We start from the raw sequence: 21539 nt of genomic DNA, 5'->3' as shown, positions 1-21539 counted from the left end.
AAAGTGCCTCATATAAAACAAAATTTCCGGACATGACTTGCTTGATAAAGCATAGGTCAGGAATAAAATCCCGTTTCATTTTTATCGATTTAATTCTAAAATAATTTCAGATTAATGCAATATCCCAAAGAAAACCTCGGCTTCTGTTATAAAATACTAGGATTTATGAGCATATTTTCCTTTACTTGTCCACTGTACAAATCAACAAAAACAATCTATGAACGTATGAACCTAATCTTCGCTAGAAGTAATAGTGTTCTGTGAACCTAATGATGACTGTCAAATTGTGATTATCTCGAATACCGCTTTTCGGAACAATAATTTATAGTTTGGACCAACTTTAGTGTATTTGTCTTGGTAGAAATCGAAATATATTAAACAGTGCGTAAACATGAGTTCTATCGGAACTGGCGTAAGTAAAAATCATTTTGAGAGGTTAGAAGGTCAATAAGTTTTCAACAATTTAGGTTTTTGTACAATGTTTGAAACAATAAATTTATCTATATAATCAATGTTTAAATCATTAAAAATATTCTTAAAAATATATGATTCATCGTAGAAGTTTGTTTTTTTTAAAACCAAAACTGTCCAGTCATTGCTTTTTTTTTATTTCAGTATGACCTATCGGCTTCTCAATTTTCTCCTGATGGTCGCGTTTTCCAAGTGGAATATGCTGCAAAGGCTGTAGAAAATTCTGGAACAGTAATTGGCCTCCGAGGAAAAGACGGAGTGGTATTTGCTGTTGAGAAGTTAATCACATCCAAATTGTATGAACCTGGCGCAAACAAGAGGATATTCCATATTGATGAACATGTTGGCATGGTCAGTAATATTATTTATAAATTCATAGTCAAGAATATGTTAGTATTTTTTTTAAACATATTTGTTATAAAGAGTTGACATAGCTTAATCATTTCGGATACTCTCGATCCTATTATCGGTGCGTTTAGACATTCCAAGCACCAGTCACCATTCTCTGTGAATCCATTAAATGCGACGAAGGGTTTGTCATACAAACTAACTTCATAGTACGAAGAGTACTCAGCATTAAACAGCGACTTGACTGTGTTCCTAGCATTGCTTATGTTCATGAGCGATGTTAGTCACTGACCATTAAGTATGTAGCATGCTTATCTACCTACAAAGGAATGAAAAGAACAAAAAAAGATGTGTGGTGTCGTGGGACACAGGATAGGAACGAAGTTCCTTATTATAAAAATATTCATTTTAAGTTCTATTCGGGGTATAAAGAAAATTATTATTCAGGTATACATTTTTTATTATGATTTTTTTATTGATAAAAATAAATAAAAACTACTTTACAAAGTTATCAACCTTATTTTATTCACAATGATTTATAAAAAATATATAATAAAAATATGTTATTTTTTGTACGTTATTACAAAGTTAAGTTGTACACTGTGCATTACTAATAAAAATCTTACGACAGGGACGTTTTTTCCCAGTTAGGGTACCCCTCCGCATCGTCCCATAAGGAACTTCGTTCCAAAAATCGTAACCATATCCCTCTTAAAGAAATCATTCAAGTCAATCTAAATTTTTTTCACAATATAAAAACTGTTTTCAGGCTGTCGCAGGGCTCATATCAGATGCAAGACAAATTGTCGAGACTGCTCGTTCAGAGGCGTCAAACTACAGATCTCAGTATGGCAGTCCAGTACCACTGAAGTATTTAAATGAACGAGTATCAATGTACATGCACGCATACACACTATACAGTGCTGTTCGGCCATATGGTTGCTCAGTCGTTATGGGTACATGGACAGACTATGAAGGCCCTCAGATGTATATGCTAGATCCCAGTGGTGTATCTTTTGTAAGTTGTTATATCTTTTTTTTATTGCTTAGATGATTGGACAAGCTCACAGCCCTTAAGTCTCTGTAATAGTTTTTATGAAGGGACTTTTGGCCTAAAGGCCAAGATGCCTGGTTATCTTGTATCGAAATATGCCTGTGTTCAAAACCTGCAGGCAGTTAATGATTTTTCTAAGAATATATGTACTAATGAATGAATTCCGTAATGAAGGAATAATATTGTTTATTACCTGGCAATAAGGAAGAGGTCTCTTGTGAGCCCAACCTATTTTTGCAAAGTATTCATGTATTCCAATTTGCATGAGCCTTTTATAACCATATAATTGGAAATTGAACCTCATGTCTAATTCTTGAATGGTGGCACTCACATTCCAATGCAATGAGCCTAGTTAACCACTTAAACACCAGGTGAGCTAGGAGTGAGCTCGTCCATTCACTTCGAGAAAAAAAACAGTCCCTCCATTCAGACCAGAATGCATGATTGCTTTGCATGCATGATAGAGGCAGTAATTTAGAGTCAAACAAGAGTCACGTGAGAGACTATTATAAATTAATTAAATTTAAAGTAAATAAGAAATATATTTCTGATTATAAACTTGTTTAATTGTAATAACATTGCCTGTTGAGATGTGACTTTTTTTTTCAGTCATATTTTGGTTGCGCAGTCGGAAAAGCCAAACAGGCAGCAAAAACAGAGATAGAAAAGCTAAAACTTGGAGACCTCACAGTGAAGGAACTTGTGAGAGAAGCCGCTAGAATGTAAGTAACGGTAAAGTAGATATTTTTTACATATATGAATTAAAACAAGTATACCTTGGAAAAGTCTATTCTTGTAATTCGATTAAAATTTTGATAAAGTGCTCAGATGACTTGTCAGAATTTCTAGAGGTATAAAAATGTTGTATGAAACTATAATATAAATAATATAATATACTAGCCGTACTCGCCCACTTTGCTGGGCATTTAAAATTAATATTATTATTATTAGGGAGTCCAACACTCATATAAATATTAGCCTATCCATTAACTACATGTATTTTCTACATGGATACCAAGCTTCAAGTCAATTGAATGCATGGTTGAGTAGTTATAACGGAACATCCGTAAAAAACACTGTATATTTATATATTAGCATAGATATATAATATGAATTGAATAAAGTAATAAAAGAAATTATGAAGACATTTTGAAATGTCACCTAATTTGCAAGAATTATTTTTCTTTGTAATTTCATAATTTAATTGAAATTTCTATTTAATCATGATTTTATTATCAGTTTACAGTATTTTACAATAGTGGCTGTGATTACTTTGTATTGATGTAAATTGTATAAATATATTTTTTCAGTATCTATCTTGTACATGATGAACTAAAAGATAAGCAGTTTGAGCTGGAGTTGTCTTGGGTTTCGAAAGACACAAAGGGTCGCCATGAGCTGGTTCCGCGTGAGCTCGCCACCGAAGCAGAGAACCAAGCTAAACAGGCTCTTGCTGATATTGAGGATTCAGATGAAGGAGAGATGTGAACATGATTAATCTTAGTTATTAAATTTCGTATAAAAATGACTTTTGTTTTATTAAATAGTAAAAGTCGCCGTGGCGTAAAAGACAAGACGCCTGGTGCATTCGTATCGAGCAATACAACTGTGTAAGTGATCGAATCCCGTAGGCAGGTACCAATTTTTCGTGAAATTCGGTGAAATGCCTTACTTAATATTGTATTACATATAAGTCAAACTCGCAAAAATTTTAATTTGTGTAACTAGTAGTAGAGCATGTTGTGAACCCACCACCACCTCGCCCATTTCTGCCGTAAAGCAGTAATGTGTTTCGGTTTGAATGTAGGGTAGCCAGTCGTAGAACTTATATCAACAACTTAGAACTCATATCTCTAGTATTCGCGCGAGTTCATGTCCATAGGGGCCAGAGGCGACGCGCGGGGGACAGCTAGCCGCGCGCTTTTCGATATAGAAAATTTACGCTAACGCTATTATGTTATTTCATTGTGAATAAACCATGACTACTCCGCTTCCAACAAGTTCAGGTAGAAAAAAATATACTGATTCCGACTCTGATCTGTCGGTTGTCTTTTCCTCTGATAAGTGATGGAATGGGAATAATAAAAAAGTTCTCTATTAGAAATAAATAAGTTGCTTATCACATTTATTCGCTCGTAGAGGCCCCGATAACTTCGAGAAGCTGATGGTAGTTGGACAGGTTGACGGGAGAAGATCACGCGGACGCTTACCTACCCGCTGGTCTGATCTGGTTAAGACACACATTGTAAAATCTATAGATTTCAGTTAGTAGTACTAGTTAAAAAACAGTAATAAAACGGCTGATCTTGGAGCCTACATACATTTAGTCTGACGTCATTTTTCTTACGAGAACTTCCTATTGAAGACGATAGAGGACGTTATTAAAGAATTTTAATTATCCATTGTTTAGGTTTGAAATATTAATGAAACCATTTAATTCTTCATGATTTATTTGTATTGTCAGTTTATGTGTATTATTTCACAACATTCGCAGACATCTAATTACAATATACAAATTATATGACCAATATCAATGATGACTCACAATATTTATAAAATGTACAATATTATAATCTCATTTTTGAACTAAAACAGTTAAATATTTACAAAATATTAGATCTCATAAAATTGTATACAATATTGGATATTTAGGCTACAGTTGATATAAATACAAAAAATAATAATTAAAAAGCCTACTTAGTTGTATTTACAAGATAATCAGGTCATAAATGTGAGTTAATTTTATTCTTGCTGTGGGGTTACTCGTCGATATAACTGAAACAAAAATGGATTCTAAATTATTAAACTGGTAGATATTCATCTAGCACCAATGGATCTCTAACACAAAAATTCCAATAACTGTGATGAGAAAATTAGTGGCTTAGGCTTTGGTACTAAAAGTCAGATTTAAAAGGCAAATAAGAAAAAATTGTAAAGCACGCTGTCGGCTCGTTGTTCCGTTATGCCAACACTCAAGTCTGATGCTAATCACAGCTATGAATGAATCACGAGCATTTAATCGTAAATTTACCGGGCATAGTTCTCTTACCCGTATTGGGTAACAGCAATTACTAGGACAACCAAAACTGTACTGTACGTAGGTATATATTACGAACAAAGACTATCTTTTACACACAGATGGCGCGCTTACCCCCAGCAAGTTTCTAGGTACGTAACCCTCCTGTCCGTTATCATCTCGACACCACCACCATTCGCGTTCGTTGTCATCCCCCTTCCTCAAAACTTGAAGTCTCGTTCCAGTCTCGAAAGACAACTCGTCGCTACGAGCTGCCGTGTATGAGAAAACTGCATATACGAGACCACTGTTCATTATGCCGAGTTTTTCTTGAACGCCTGAAATAAGATACGTATTGAAAAGCTAAAAAAAATCAACGAGTAAGCTAGAAGTGTGGCCATCTATTTGCGAACAAGAGTAAACTTTAACTTTAGTTAGGTGCTGACATCTTATTATGAATATAGAAAGTTTCATTTTAAAATACAGCAGTATACAGCATAGATGGCGCTGTAATAATATTTCATGATGTTAACTCATAATTATTTCATTTTAATTATTTTTTTACTTGTAATATTCAACATACTGTATAGATATTCTGAGCATCCGTCAAATCCTTCCTCATCTTCTTCGCATTTTTCGGCCGCTGTCTCATGATCAGATAGCGTCGTGGCGAATATGCATGCACCTGTAAAATAAAACATTTAAATGTATTTAAAAAAAAAAAAAATTATACAATGTAATGTTTGATTCAACCTCTCAAGCAATAATTGAGTTTTTTTTTTTTTTTTAATTTATATATCGCACATACGGTGGTATAAAGTCATTTATGCAATTTTTACCACTTCGATAAAGCGGCACGACACGAGAACCCTCTCATCGTGGCCGCCGGTAACTACATTCCCGATCCTGCGGACCGAATGGAAAGCAGTCGACGTCGCCCAAAACACGTCATCTCGGATCCTCCCGATCCACTAACGGTGCTTCTAGGTACTTCAAGCACCGGTCACCGTTCTCGTCGAACCCGTCGCTTGCGACGAAGGGCTCGACGAGTAAATTAACTCTCAGACACAGCCCACTGAGTTTCTCGCCGGATCTTCTCAGTGGGTCGCTTTTGCGATCCGGTGGTAGATTCTGCGAAGCACGACTCTTGCTAGGGTTCGTGTTAGCAACGTCATCAGGTTTGAGCCCCGTGAGCTCACCTACAAAAGTTAGGGTTACGCTGAAATAGCCTCTTAAGGCTCTCAGCTTAGGTAAGAAAAAAATAAAAAAAGCAATTTTTGTTAACACTGAACTGAGTATGAGAAAATACATTTGTTAATAGTTATTTGTCAGACGAGAGAGATGTTTGCTTTTACTGATGAAGTTTAAAGTTGCAGTTTAAATATTATTTTATTTCTACAGTCTAGCAGAACTATATAAGCATTATATATTAAGATATTGAATTTTCCAACGTTTCTCATGAAAAATTACATAATTCGCATAAATGACATTATCGTACCGCATGTGCGATATGATTTTATACGAACCATTATCAACGAGGAAGCGAACCATAGCCAGGTTGTTACAAGACGCAGCGCAGTGCAACGGTGTCCAACCGTCCGAATCTTGAGCGTTGACGTCACAACCCAACTCTACCAAGAATCTGAAACGAAAATAGATTTATAAATAACTAGACCACGTTAATTTGAACGCTACGATTAAACTGTTCTTAATTTGAACGCTACGATAATTTGACCACGTTAATTTGAACGCAACGATAATTTGACCACGTTAATTTGAACGCTACGATAATTTGACCACGTTAATTTAAACGCTACGATTAAACTGTTCTTTATTTGAACGCTACGATAATTTGACCACGTTAATTTGAACGCTACGATTAAACTGTTCTTAATTTTCTTAACGTACTTGACAATTTCAAAATGCCCAGCACATATGGCATTATGTAGAGCTGTTATCCCCTCGTCGTTTGCAGCACTAGCATTCTGCACCTGTAATTAATTAATCACATTATGATGAAAACAGTAGGTAATTTTATGAAACTAAAAATGACACAAAACGCAGGGGACAGTTTTATACAACAGATATCTACAATAGGCTCAAAAAAATTCTCTTGACGTCAATTCAGCAAACTAATAAAGAAATAGAAGTATCGTTCATCATTAAAAAGGACTTAATCGGAGATTGCACTTATTTAAATACTTTCGAATTATTTAATCAAATTAATAAAATAGATTATTGATAGAGTGATATAAACCTGTGTTGCCGTTTTCTTAACCAATTCCAACTCTCCTTCTAAACTGGCATCCAACAGTAGAGCGAGGGGATCGAAGCTAACCCGTCTGGCCAGCGGTGCCTTACCGCCTTGCTTCAAATTACCTTTTTTAACCCGTCTCAATACATTATCAGAAGATTCTTGCCCGTTCAAGTCCACCGAGCTGATCTGTTCTGTAATATCGGACACTATAACGTTATCTTTACTGTCTTCTTTGTCACTGACTGATCTGTCGACTTCGTCTTTCTGTTTCGTTTTCTCTTTTAGGCCGTTTTCGGTGTCGATGTTCAAGTGATCCATTTCGGGGAACAAGAAGGCCGGCGGCATTTCGATGCGACGGTTAATGCTGACGCTTATGCCGTTTTTGGGATTTAAATTTCGTAGTTTAGGTTGTTCGCTCATTGGCGGCTTTCGGATCGTCAACGGGCGTGCTTTTATTATCATATCGTTGCTGCCGTTACTCGATTCTTTTTGACTGGACATTTGATCGGTGTCGGTGGACGATTCTGGTATCGGTATGGTGGGCATGATCTCTGGTTGGGTGAAATTCGTTTCATTATTCACCGATTGTCTTGGTGGGGTCTGAAGTAGAAAATGTAATTCACTTATTAATCAACAAAACGATGTTTAATCTATGTTTATATTATATTTTATAATAATATTTTGGAAATTTCATAATGTCTTAAATTAATAACTATTTAATATTTTTATTCAGATCTGCAGCCGCTTAAGTTACCGTTTCATTAAATTAATATATAATAAATTAATACAAAGGTAAGATAAATTCGAAACAGGGGTGAAGTTAAGGATGTTAAACCATCAGCGTTATTATTGTACACTGTACAGTACCAAAATGCAAACCGAACATGCGGAGAAAATACCTACTTTCGAAAATACAGCGGAATCTATTTCTTCTCACCTTAATTGTTGGTTTTGGAGGTAGAGCTGGCTTAGGCGATTTGTCAGTACTGACGTCGGGTGTAGAGAGCGGTGTGCTGGCACTCTGCGGTGGAGACAGCAATATGCTCTGGGAAGATGCGTTCTGACCGCTGAAGTTACTTCCAGCACTCGTCGACAACCCTGATGCGGTGTTCCTAACAATCTGGGGTTGGGAGGTCACATTACTAGATACGTGATTCGTGATGGTCTGCGTTTGAACAGTTTGTGGCTGGACAGGTTGGATCTTAGTGGATGATGTTTGGTAAATGGGTGATGGTTTGCCGCTCGACACTTGCACTGATGTAGGTGCTACACTCGACACAGGCTTCTGGAATGAGTCAATGAATGATATTTACAGTGTGCGATGATGTGAGTGGCGACAATGTTTTAGCAGATGATATAATAATAGGCCGGTATTTACATAGAACATGTTAATTAAAATAATAAAAACAGTCATGATTTGTTATTACAATATGATCCAGTAACCGAAATTAGAAGCAACAAAATCGAAAATTGGATTTGTATGTACACAGATCAAGCAAAACATTAAAAATGGATTGTTGAAAATATGCACGAAAGGAATAAAATCTAAGCATTGTTATGAAAAGAATTTTTGGTATTTACATGATACATAAGAACAAGAGATAGGATAAGCTAAAACAAAATGTACTTACACCGAATCCAATGGAGCTGCTGGCTGTGCTAGAACCCAAACTGGGAGAGCTACCTTTCAAAGAGCTATTCTGTTGGGTTTTCCCGTTAATTTTCGCATCGTTTTGACTGGTTTGACTTAGCCTATTCGGTGGATATGCATGATTCTCTTTACCTTCTTGATTACATCTACTTGAAGAATCTGATTTTTGTAGCTGATATGTATTTTCTTGCTGATATGTTTCAGTTTGACTTAGAGGGGTAGCAAGGCTTTTGTTTACAACTGACAAGGGTGTGGAATGCACGGTCATGTGGTTTACGTTAATTTTAGGGTCCTGGTTATTGTCATTGTTTTTAATATCTTGTTTCTTGTTGTTGCTCTGTGGAAATTTCGTGTTGTATGGCAAAGTTTGATATTTGGGGTCATTCTTGCTCGCAGCGAATTCAGGTAAGAATTCTTGTTCGTTAATCTTTAGTTCTTTTCCAGTCTGATTGCTGTTAGAGCTACTCGTACTGTTTGGACTATACTGTGGCTTCAGATAATCTTGATACTTGTCTAGTTTCTGCTCGTAAACATTACTTATACCTTGTTGCACGTGAAAATTTTCATGTTTAACGGGATATTGGTTCTGATATTGGTTTTCTTGCATTTGTGTTTGCGTGTAACCATTATACACGGGATTTAACATTTGTTTTTGCTGCATGAAATGGGCTTCTTGCGTGATATGGCTTTGAATGTTATCGCTCTGTGTGAGCTGTTTCAATGGCACATTGTTTTGTATAACATTCTGCTTCATGGCCTGAAAAGATTTAACGAGCGATTTTTTATAAATCGTATTTTTGCTTCAAGAAAGCTTATTTGTTTTGAGTAAATTTTATTATAATATTTGCTCTAAACTTGTAATCTATATATAAAAAAAACATTTTTGTTCGTTAGTCTCGCTAAAACTCGAGAACGGCTGGACGAATTTGGCTAATTTTGGTCTTGAATTATTCGTGGAAGTCCAGAGAAGGTTTAAAAGGTGAATAAATATGAAAAGGCTCGGAGTTATATAAAAATAACAATTTTGTTTTCCCTTTGATGTGTCCCCCGTCGGACGGATTCCTTTTGTTTATTTTATACAAAACTTTAAGTCTTATATTTATCGATTGAGGCACTACGAAGTCTGCCGGGTCAGCTAGTTCATCAATATATAATTGTACGCTCATATTTCTTTTGACGCTAAAAATTTTTAAACACTAATAGATATTTTATAATAGGTAGTACCTGAAAGTTAGAATTATGGCTGACGCTTTGCGCGTGTGGGACGTGGTTGTAAGGTTCCACAGCGGCAACATTGCCTCTCGCCTGCTGGTTCTTTGACTGACCGGTCACCGCTGTGTTCCCTGCAGAGTAGCTAGGAAGCTGCTGCATAGGTGCAGGATTATTTATTCTGCTGAAATTATAAAAATACTAACGAGGTAAATAACATCAGTGGTGCTTATCACGAATTTATAAATGGCTATACTGTCTAATAGGTCGAAGAATGTTTTAGTTAATGAAAGCAGCACAATATTTAGTTGTACGAGCACTTCTTCGGCATCTCTTAACAATGTTACAATTAGATTTAAATACATAGAATGATACTTCGAATTTTCTTGTATCGTTTCTGTTTCTGTGTAATAGCATTTTTTTTTCAGTTGAGCATCTCATCTGGTTTCATGCTAAAAATGCCTACGAATAGACCTGGCGACTAATACACGAGTACGTGAATCAACGAAACACATCAGACTACTCAGCATTTGTTTTGTTTTTATGATTATAAATGATTAATGGTGGCCCGGAGGCCTTTCCAGTTTCACCGGGACAGGTGGGCGAGTAAAGGCTCAGCCAGGAGGGGTGGGATTTGCTAACAGCTGCCCGAGCGCCTCCAAAGGAGACCTTATAGCTCGAGAACAGCTGCTTCGCGTATGAATTTACTACCGGATCGAAATCGCGACCCGCTGAGAAGATCCGTCGTGAAACTCAGCGGGGTAATTCATGTATGTCATACTCTTTGTCGAGTTCTACAAGTACGGTTACCGGGGTCCCTAAGCCTGCTCCTAGTGTTAGAGCTGAAGGCGTCTAACGTAAGGGTTTTTGGATCTAATCCGCAATGTACCAACTACCGTCATTGGGCAATATGTCACGAACTTTTACTGATTGACTTATTTATTTAGTACTAGTCTCCTGCGTGTAATCAAACCTCTTTAGTAACGCCTGAATTGGAAAGTCACGATAGTAATTATTAATAAATAATTAAGAAAATAAGGTCATTTGATATTAATAAAGATAAATTAAAAAAATCCTTACTCAGCTTATCTAAGAATAAATCGTGGGATTATCAAAAAATACCAAAAAAATTGTGAAAAAAGAAGTTCATTTTTAAATAACGTCGGCATGAATATTTAAATTGAAGGATACGGAAGAATTGGCTTTCTTGGACTTTATTGCTATCTTTTTCACACCTCCGCATTATAGGTGACACTGATATCGTAAAACTGAATATTCATTTGTTTTTTAACCAATTTCAAAAAGAGAAGGTTCTTAATTTGACAGTTTTTTTAAATATGGAACTTTAGAACTTTTTTCTTGGTGCATTTATTTTGATGATTCTTTTTTTATTTGAAAGCTGGTACTGCTCATGTGATCTCATTTAAGTTTCTGACCAGTCTGAGTAAAAAATCTGACCGGTACTTGAGTTATCTATTCTAATATTACAAAAAGGAAAGATTCGAGTGTTTGTTTGCATTGAATAGGCTCCGAAAATACTGAACCGATTTGAAAAATTCTTTCTATGTTGGGGAGTTACATTATATTTTCAAAAATTTTTGGGATCCTTACTAAAACTCCAACAATGTAACTCAGAGTGTAAAAACATTACCTAAAATATTCTTTACACCGCGTGCGCTGCGATAATAGAATAAAATAAAGTACAACGACCTCGCAGAACACATCACAATTTACAAAAAAATATAGTAAATACGTATCAAAAATAACAAAAAAAAGAAATAAAAAATAAAAACAAAAAAATCATTAAAATAAAAATAAAAGCTCGTTAAAATAATAGTATTCAAACTTTCTGGTGGTTGGTGGTAGGACCTCTTGTGAGTCACTGGTGGTAGGACCTCTTGTGAGTCCGCACGGGTAGGTACCACCGCCCTGCCTATTTCTGCCGTGAAGCAGTAATACGTTTCGGTTTGAAGGGTGGGGTAGCCGTTGTAACTATACCTTAGAACTTATATCTCAAGATGGGTGGCGCATTTACGTTGTAGATGTCTATGGGCTCCAGTAACCACTTAACACCAGGAGGGCTGTGAGCTCGTCCACCCATCTAAGCAATAAATAAAAAAAATAAAAAATCTTAATAATTTTCTTTTTTTAGTAACCTGACCGAAAGAGAAGGGTTTATGTGTGTCTTCTAATTTTTTATTTTGAAATTTTTATTCAATACCCGAGCGAATCTGGGGCTGGCCGCTAGTCCTTACTACTCTCCTTAATTTGATATTCTCGTTTTATTACGATTTAGTAGGTTCACTGTTTTGTAAAACAAATGTATTATTTAGTTCACAGTGACATCGATTGCAATTTAATGTACTATTTCATTTAAAATGTAAAAAAAATCTCGATTTTCTCTTAATTAAATCCCTAATCGAATAAGCCGTCGCTCATAATTGTCCAAAAATGAATTTTCCCAAATAATAATAATAACTCACATTTCGGCAGGACTAAACACATTTCAATGTCAAGTCTTGAAGTTGACGAATGCTGTCTTGTAAACAATAACAATTACAAAGTACCTCGGCGGTTGGGGCTGACGGTGTGCCGCAGCTAGCTGTCGGTTGAGCGCTCTCTTCCTCAGCAATCGCGCCTGAAGCTCGGAAACTCGTCGATCGATACTTCGCATTTCTTCTTGTCGCGCCCCAAGCGCTGCCCTTTGAGCCGACAGCCTGCCGTTTTGCTGTTCATTCAGCTTGTTCCGGTACTATAATAAAAAAAAATCCATTAAATCATCATTTAGATCAAAAGATGTGTGTTGTCGTAGGACACCGGATAGGAACAAAGTTCCTTATTATAAAAATATTAATTTTAAGTTCTATTCGAGGTATAAAGAAACTAATTGTTCGGTTATACATTTTTTATTATGTTTTTTTTAATGATAAAAAAAACTACTTTACAAAGTTATGCTCTTTATTTTATCACAACGATTTATAAAAAATATATATGAAATAAAAATATGTTATTTTTTGTACGTTATTACAAAGTTAAGTCGTACACTGTGTGTATTACTAATAAAAATCTTACGTTACTGACGTTTTTTTCCCGGTTAGGGTACCCTCCGCATCGTCCCATAAGGAACTTCGTTCCAAAAAAACGATTTTGAAATCTAAATCTATTTGTAACCTAAATCTAAATGTGTATCGGGCTAGAATAGCGCCACCCAATCTGTTTCCATGGGGGTCGTTAAAAGTGACTAAGGAATCCATCTGACAATGGGCTGCAACGTAATCTGAGTAATACCAGTTGCCAGCGTACAACAACCTCTAAGATTTGCTGGTGGTAGGGCGGTTAGATACAAGATAGTTAAACAATTCCAACCCTAGAAAATGCTTTGTTAAATATTAACGATAGTTTTTCCGTCCCAAATCCCAATGGCAATTCAATAGACATATTGCAATAGGTAGTTACATTTACCTCGTAGAAACAAAACCCTGACGTAGCTTCAATACTATTGGGAAATCAAACAGAAATTTTACGAAGATAGCCTCTGTTTAGACTTTAAAGGCCTCCGTTTATTTAAGACGAATTGAGCTATTAACAAACAATAAACAAGCTCAGTTTTGTAATGAAAACGTAGTATTCGTGTTTAAACAGAACTCAGAGGAATTAAGTCTTAAACGTCGTGATGTAGATGTTAATTACAAAAAGCTAATTCTAAAAAGGTCGCTATAAAGAAATCGTTAAATGTTGCAATCGTAAATTAGGATTAGCGCCGGATCCCAAGTCAAAAGTCATCATAGGCTATTTAACCGCAATTCCTTTCTAGGGTTAAATCAATTCCATGTGAATGAATTTTTCCAAGTCAACGATTGCTGTGGTCAACATTATGAACGATTTATTTTTTTTGGTTCATATCGTGCTACTTGAAAAGAGAAATAACATTATGAAACAGATTACAGTTTATCGATTTAGACCTCCACTGTTTGTGTATCTTCTTCGCAGTGTTTTTATTTAAGTTTCACTTATATATTGTAGCCCTTGGACCCAACAACGCAAGTAGCGTTATTCACTTTGACATGTGATGTTGAAGTTTTTTTTTTATTGCTTCGATGGGTGGACGAGCTCACAGCCCACCTGGTGTTAAGTGGTTATTGGGGCCCATGGACATCCATAACGTAAATTCGCCACCCACCTTGAGATATAAGTTCTAAGGTCTCAAGTTTTAGTTACAACGGCTGCCCCACCCTTCAAACCGAAACGCATTACTGATTCACGGCAGAAATAGGCAGGGTGGTGGTACCCACCCGCGCGGACTCACAAGAGGTCCTAACACCAATCAATGTCAATTTAAAAACGGTTTACCTATCCTTCAAAGTGGAATATACCCGTGCAAATCCTACGGCGCGCGCACAAGCAAGTACGCACCTAATAATTACACTATACTTTTGTTTTAAATGTAATTACTTGCTGCCATTTTTATGGTAGAAAGTGTTCTTAAATTACATTACTTAAAAAAATAGAAGACCTGCTTAGCGATTACGAACGACCAAACAGACGCGCAACTCGATACGGGTCAACCCGTAATGGAGTTATTATACAACGAACATTTCAAAACTATTCTGCAACTTTGATTTTAGATCTTATTTACTGTTTCCGATTGAAAAAAGGTTCGAATTCGATAACTTATATATCATTAAAAAATGCTGTTTATAACATAATCATTAATTACCAAATATTACTACTGAAATCAATTTTAAACTTATATTTATAAACAAATTATTTCTCAGTTTTAACAAGGGTTTTTACAGCTAACCTACTTTGCCTCCAATTTTCTCACATACTCGGGTCTTGAAAGTAAAAGCGTCTTCGTTTTGTTTTCCGATAATCAAGTTTTGGATCAGTCCAGGATCGTAGCGTATCCCAATAGCCTAACTTTCTTGATTGTACTTTAGTATTCAAAAGAACAATAAGAACGTTAGGTCTTTCAAATCTACAGCTAAAATGTGTTTTTTTTTATATAGAATTTGGCTCCAACGCCTTTGGCATTGATTTTGCCAATGTCAAAGTATTTACAAAAATGACCGGTACTTAGAGAGGAAAAAAATTACTAAATCTAAATACAAATAAACTTGGTCGGTTTTTCCATACGCGAATCTGTGGTTTTAAGAGCAGCACAAACAAATATATGTTAGACTAACTAATTTAGAGATAAATATTATTAGCAGATAAAAAAATACACAGAATGTTTACATGCTTAGAATAGACTAAAGTTAATAAGCAATAATTAATATTAATAGGCCGGGGAATGTCATTTGGAAAGATATAAAACGTGTTTATGAAAATTCTCAAATCACTATTTTCCCTAGCTGAGACCTCGAAAGAGACCTCCTAATCTGAACAACAGCACTATTTTGTTCTCTTAACATTGACAGCTGTGAGCTGATCTATCTAAGCCATTCAAAATAAATTTTCGCTCATTTAAAGTTGCCCCTTCAGCCACTTTAATTTCTTAGGTGATTCCGTAAATTGGCTCCGTATATTTAGACAACGAGCGAATTAAGCAGCTAAGATCCATCCAAAGCAATGTTATTAATCTGCAAGGAAGATATGCCGTCCCTTGGCACTGAAGGATAATGGCTGTAGCCTATTGGGGGGTTTTCGCTCTGTTACATCAAACTGTGATCTTAAATAAAGCCAGATAGGCCTAATAAATCATTCGACTCTTGATAAAGTTAAATTTAATGAGGAATTCACTTTTAAATAATAAATCAATTAATTTTAAGTAATTCTACTATAATGAACTCTCAAATATACCACCTATATCTATACTAATATTATAAAGCTGAAGAGTTTGTTTTTTGAACGCGCTAATCTTAGGAACTACTGGTCCGATTTGAAAAATTATTTCAGTGTTAGATAACCCATTTATTGAGGAAGGCTATAAGCTATATCACATCACGATAAGGCCAATACAAGTGGAGAAACAATAAAGAATGTTTCAAAATAGGGGTTTAAATAGCTCCTTAACATTCTATAAATCAAAAATATTTTCACTTTCTACGTAAATGAAGTGGGGGTTAAATTTAGCGTTATGCCAAAGTAACTATTCCACGCGGACGGAGTCATGGGCAAGAGCTAGTCATAAATATTATTTATCGCAATAGTTCAAAAATAGTGAATAACCTTCTTATTCTTTTGTTTTCTTAATCCAATACCTTACTGTTTCTGAAACGGATCGACGACAAACAATAAATAACCCAAAGTGAAACTGTAATTTTGATTTATTACACGAGATTGGCGCAAAAGCTCACACTTCACCTGGTGTTAGGCAATTACCGGAATTCATAGAAATCAAGAGAATGCCTCCACCCGCCTTGAACCCATAAAGCGGTGCTCTCAATAATATTGTAATACGACTGCGCCATCGTTCGTACCGGTACACATAAAAACCCTTCCGTGTTTACAATAAGTTTTACTACCAGGATAGACTAAGTCGAATTTGGCAACAACATACTCGTATGTAATAAATTATTTTCGATCCGAATTTTATTTTCCCTGAAAAATTCCAGCAGCTACCGCATAGTCTATGATTTTGTGGTAGCTGCTGCACATATTTGATTACTACGTACACCATTTTTACGTAATTGTCTACTAAAATCTTTTTCTTTTAAAGAACAAAACAAATTAGTTTGTGAAGAATAAAAGCGCGAAAAGGGTTTAATGTTAAGACTCAAATGGAACATAATCAAACAGAAACGGTCACTGCAAGTAGCAAATAGAATAATACGATTTCCCAACGCGTTGCGTCGCACTGAACTTTTCACCTCGACCCGGATCACGCGGTGATATTTTCGGTCACTTCACGACACTTATCGAAAGGGTTGCTCTATCAGTTGTACTGTACAAATCCGGCATATTCAATAACTTTTTTGAACTCGTGAAAAAACAATAATGATGGTAGATGTAAAGTACTTAATAAATAAAACTTTATTTGATGCTACTTTTTTAATCAAATCTGGTTTTAATTCGAATCTATTTAAAAATAGTTTACACTTACTGTTTGTCCAATTATCCACTATTTTAGATCAGGATGTCACAAAACAATCACTATAACAGGCTTGATCTTATAAAGGTATAAGTTTTGATACCGACTGATTCGCACTAATATTTCCTTTACACATAATGTATTTAAGGTCAACGTCAAACGATATTCCTTCTTGAATGTCGTATCAATAACTGAATTGTCAAATAGTTGTTTGGATCAAGCTTTGGCATCGTAACGAACAACAAAATTAGACCTGTGACGTGGTTCTCTAGTTAGGTTTGCGTCTATACTTCGAAGAGTATACTTTCAAGCAGCCTTGATAAATCTATTACCTGAAGATTGTAGCCAGGCAGCTAAAAGTATTGGAATACCACATTTAATGGTAAAAATTTTGAACTATCAGATATTGTAATCAAACCTTTACGGTGTGGTCTTTATCAAAAATCAAATAGACCATTGATTTGCAATGTGGAAAATATATAACCAATTGTTAAAGTGGACCAAAATGTTTAATAATTTATTAAGCGACGACAAAGTATTGGTAAGTTTTGAGATTTACTACATCAAAAATGAAGTTAGTAAATAAAAAAAGGTTAGAGTAATGCCTTTGGATTTTTACAGTTTTTTATGCTTTCATGACCGTGTTCAGTATTGACATCAATATTTTCATTTTTTAAATTGGTTATGGAATGTGAAATAAGCATTAAATTATTATTAATCAAAATCGCAAACTTGTTTTTTTTCCGTGTCTGAATTGTTTTCAAACAGAAATTAGAATCGGGTCAAAAATACCTTTGATACTTATAATACCTAATCACCATCCTTAGATACCCATTACTGGGCATATGCCTCCCCTTTTATATGCCATAATGCTCGATCGCTCGCCATTCTCAACCACGTGTGCCCCGTCGTCCTAACTATGTCATCGGTACAGCATGTCATAAATCTTCCGATACCTCTACGACCTAATCTTGGCTAGCATTCCGTCATTGTCCTACTCCATCTATTATTATTTCACCTTGCTAAGTGTTCAGCCCAACTCCACATGCATAAAACAAAACTGCAAAATTTAACATAGCCACTGAACTCAGATTTATCGTTAACCCAATATAATTTACAGCGTTCACATACATTAATTATAGTGTTGTTATAAACATAATTTTGGCAACCAATGTTTGCATATAAACAACATTCATGGTCGCTAATGTTTTGGAATACCTACATAACAAAAAATAGGTCAGTGTCAAATGTAAAGATGTAATTTGTATTTTATAAGCCAGCTGTCTTACAAGAAAATTAAATTTATAAGAAAGTTATTGAAATAATTGTTTACTTTAATACGTTTGTTCGTTGAACTAACTCATTTGGACGTTGATTATACAAATATGAGACACTTTCTCGTATGTACCAATAACTAAAGCACAAAATTTTCAGTTAATCGATTCAGTAAAGTCAAATTTCTGGTCGACCGGTACGCTACTTATACTATGTTAATATTCCTATTGATACTTTCTTTTTCAGGTTTTCACTAGAGATGATTATAAGCGCTTTGGTTCACCTTCAAGATACAGTATTCATTAATCGAACTGGGCACTTAAATTTTTAAGAATTTATAATAATAATTAATGACCCCAGTATTTACTTATTATCGAGTGAGAACGATGATTGATTATATCAAATTTAGCTCACTTATCTCGCGAAATAGTACTAAACCAATGTCTCAAGTCCAAGATATGACCGTTCGCGATCTCAACCTACTTGGCACTCGTGTCAGTTTAAACTATGCGCGTGCATTGTTAATTGATTATCGTATCGTATCGATTGATGACATTAATAAACAATCAAGCAAGCGTGCCTCGGGCCATTGTGATGCAGTACCGTCACTCTGTTGGACTGCAATACCAGACCAACATAGCTGTTGGAGAGCAACCGGTGTATTACGTTTTGACCCGGCAAGCTAGTTCTGGCCTAGCGCTTATTTCGGGGCACCAGCCGCTCTGACTGGGGCGGCCTGACAGGTTGCCGTGCCGTGTCACCTGATGTAGTCGTCTTTGACAACTTCGTCGGCCAGACGTGCTTCAAATAATAGCGCATCGGGTTGTAATTTTAACCGAATACCTCTACCTTCCCCGAGTTTTGTCGCGAGCGGGGATCGAGCGTCAGACGAAATTGCAGGAGAGTTGTTCAGCGAGTAGAACACTACCATTTTTGGCGCCACCTTAAGCATCTTCGACCATAAAGCCTCGTGTATGTAAGATGAGAGAGATTTAATCATTGGGTCTGATAAAAAGTAGAGAGGACCATTGTAGCAATACAATCGGAACTTCAATCTTAATGAGCAATGTTATTTAATTTTTAATGTCAGTGGGTTTCGGTAACTGCTCAAGGAAAAACTCACGAGCTTATCTGTAAACTTTAGCTAATTAAAAAATCCATTCAGAGCCCAGATTAAGGGCAATACAATCCTAAATCGTAGTAAACCTGAATGTAAACATACAAGGGGCCAAAGGACTAGCTCTTAAACATTACATTAAACGGATATACGACCTGTCACTTCGCTATGATTTCGGTAATGAGTGTTGCGATCACGCACACCGCACGAGTTGGTACCAGCGTCCTGTTATTTTTTCCAAAAATGAATTATTTATTCACATTTGAATATATTATATACTATTAAAATCCCAATATAATGTAGCGATAGCTATCATAGAATAGAAGAAATCTGACAGAAACGTTAACGACATTTACAAGATAAGCTTACTTAATGGATTTTAAGAATTTCCGAACATCAACATACACTACTGAGACAATGGCGTCTGCTCGGTGAGAAACCTTCCCTTCATGGTATTTTACAGCTATCGAAGCTATTCTAATCTATATCTATATATATAAAATTGAATTGCTGTTCGTTAGTCTCGCAAAAACTCGAGAACGGCCGAACCGATTTGGCTAATTTTGGTCTTGACTTATTTGTGGAAGTCCGGAGAAGGTTTAAAAAGTAAATAAAAATATGAAAGTGCTCAGAATTAAATAAAAATAGCAATTCTGTTTCCCCTTTGATGTGTCTCCCGTCGGACGGATTCCTATTGTTTGTTTTAAGTTTATTTTATACAAAAGTTTAGGTCTTTTATTTATCGATTGAGGCACTACGAAGTCAGCCGGGTCAGCTAGTACAGTATAAATTACAACCACATGTCTCAAAGTAGGCAACGCTATTTACGTCTTGATGCCTAAGTGCTCTAGAAGTAACTAACTTTGCATTAATTGAGTCGAATTTGATTAAACGGGCTGAATTTGGAAGAATCGTCTTCCAGCCCAACTTTAATACGTTTTTGGCCGTGGCTATGTTTATCTTTATTTTTACTCATTATTTTATATTATTATACCCATTGTCTAAAAAGTTAGTTCATAAAGAGCGATTTGTTTATGAAATTATTCGAAAAAGCATCTTGACTTAGCATGCCAAGTTAAAAATGATTGCTTTTAAATTATCTTTAATGATCAATTTTTTTTTATTTAAACATGACATAAAAGTAGATACAAGAAAAAGGGACTCATATTATATCGTTATTTAATTAAGACAAAAACAAAAATGTAATAAGACAATCTTTCAGAGAGGGAGGCTAAATCTAACCAAGTTTGGTAACGTAATTTCTAAGCTATACTAGTAGTAGGTATATGGTCGTATACATATATTTAAATTATACTATTATATGTATATACTACAGCGAGTACGGTGGTTAAGTAATTTAAAAATAAAAGTAATCACGAAAACAAAAATTATTTAAATATTTAAAAAAAAATGAAAATCTTACACCCCTGGAATAAGCAAAGTGTACAATGTTTGAAAACACCAGATCAAGCCATCAATCAATCATTACACGATATTTACACCAAATAACGGTTAACTGAACCGGATCAATCTGGTTACAACCGGAAGACTCAATAGACCGAACGCGCATTTTGGAAATTTTACTTCAATTTCCGAACATCGATAACAAGTTTTAAATTGTCCGAATCATGCTCACCGATCCGCTATAGACGTTGACAAGGGATGAACTGATCGACTTGATGAAGGATGTAAGTTAATTTGGCAAGGTAAAGGAAGCATCAGTAACCGAAATGGCCGCTCGTTTCGTATTTCATTTTATAGACAGAGAGCCGTTACTGTCCTGGATTAATTAAGTTAAAACAAGTAATCACTGTGATACTTCTATACTATTATTATTAATATTATAAAGAGGAAATTTTTTTTTGTTTGTTTGTATTGAATAGGCTCTGAAACTACTGAAACGATTTGAAAAATTCTTTCACCGCTTGGAAGCTACACTATTCCCGAGTGACATAGGCTATAATATTTTTTGAAAAAATTAGGGTTCTTTACTAAAACTCCAATAATGTAACCCAAGGTGTAAAAAAATTACCTAAAATATTCTTTACATCGCGTGCCCTGCGAAAATGATGATGAAATTCTTTCATTGTTTGGAAGCTACACTATTC

At 35.4% G+C, this 21539-nt stretch overlaps 2 protein-coding genes across 7 annotated transcripts in view; one reads left to right on the top strand and one right to left on the bottom strand.

The window, feature by feature from the left end:
- The first annotated feature begins 240 nt into the window (after positions 1 to 240).
- On the top strand, positions 241 to 3401 carry Prosalpha7 (proteasome alpha7 subunit). The gene is made up of 5 exons (XM_028182571.2): positions 241 to 412; positions 616 to 822; positions 1589 to 1837; positions 2483 to 2595; positions 3184 to 3401. Exons 1-5 carry the CDS (start codon positions 392 to 394, stop codon positions 3359 to 3361), a joined length of 768 nt encoding a protein of 255 aa, XP_028038372.1. The 5' UTR covers positions 241 to 391; the 3' UTR covers positions 3362 to 3401.
- A 904-nt stretch (positions 3402 to 4305) lies between these two features.
- The window catches only part of LOC114249098 (Ankyrin-repeat, SH3-domain, and Proline-rich-region containing Protein), a 141469-nt gene continuing 124235 nt past the window's right edge, over positions 4306 to 21539 (bottom strand). For 4 of the 6 annotated variants that reach the window (XM_089734629.1, XM_089734624.1, XM_089734623.1 and 1 more), the window contains exons 6-15: positions 12574 to 12758; positions 10022 to 10190; positions 8778 to 9554; positions 8084 to 8431; positions 7147 to 7746; positions 6798 to 6880; positions 6416 to 6531; positions 5473 to 5574; positions 5025 to 5227; positions 4306 to 4648 (exon numbers count right to left, since the gene is read on the bottom strand). In XM_089734629.1, coding sequence (XP_089590755.1) covers positions 4616 to 4648; positions 5025 to 5227; positions 5473 to 5574; positions 6416 to 6531; positions 6798 to 6880; positions 7147 to 7746; positions 8084 to 8431; positions 8778 to 9554; positions 10022 to 10190; positions 12574 to 12758 — 2616 coding nt within the window. In that variant the 3' untranslated portion in view covers positions 4306 to 4615. The remainder of the gene's footprint in view (positions 4649 to 5024; positions 5228 to 5472; positions 5575 to 6415; positions 6532 to 6797; positions 6881 to 7146; positions 7747 to 8083; positions 8432 to 8777; positions 9555 to 10021; positions 10191 to 12573; positions 12759 to 21539) is intronic. The other 2 variants (XM_089734628.1, XM_089734626.1) reach the window with 2 other exon arrangements.

This window comes from Bombyx mandarina, chromosome 18, assembly GCF_030267445.1.
Source record: "Bombyx mandarina strain Sakado chromosome 18, ASM3026744v2".
Classification (NCBI taxonomy): Eukaryota; Metazoa; Arthropoda; class Insecta; order Lepidoptera; family Bombycidae; genus Bombyx; species Bombyx mandarina.
This window is presented reverse-complemented; position numbering and strand designations above follow the sequence as displayed.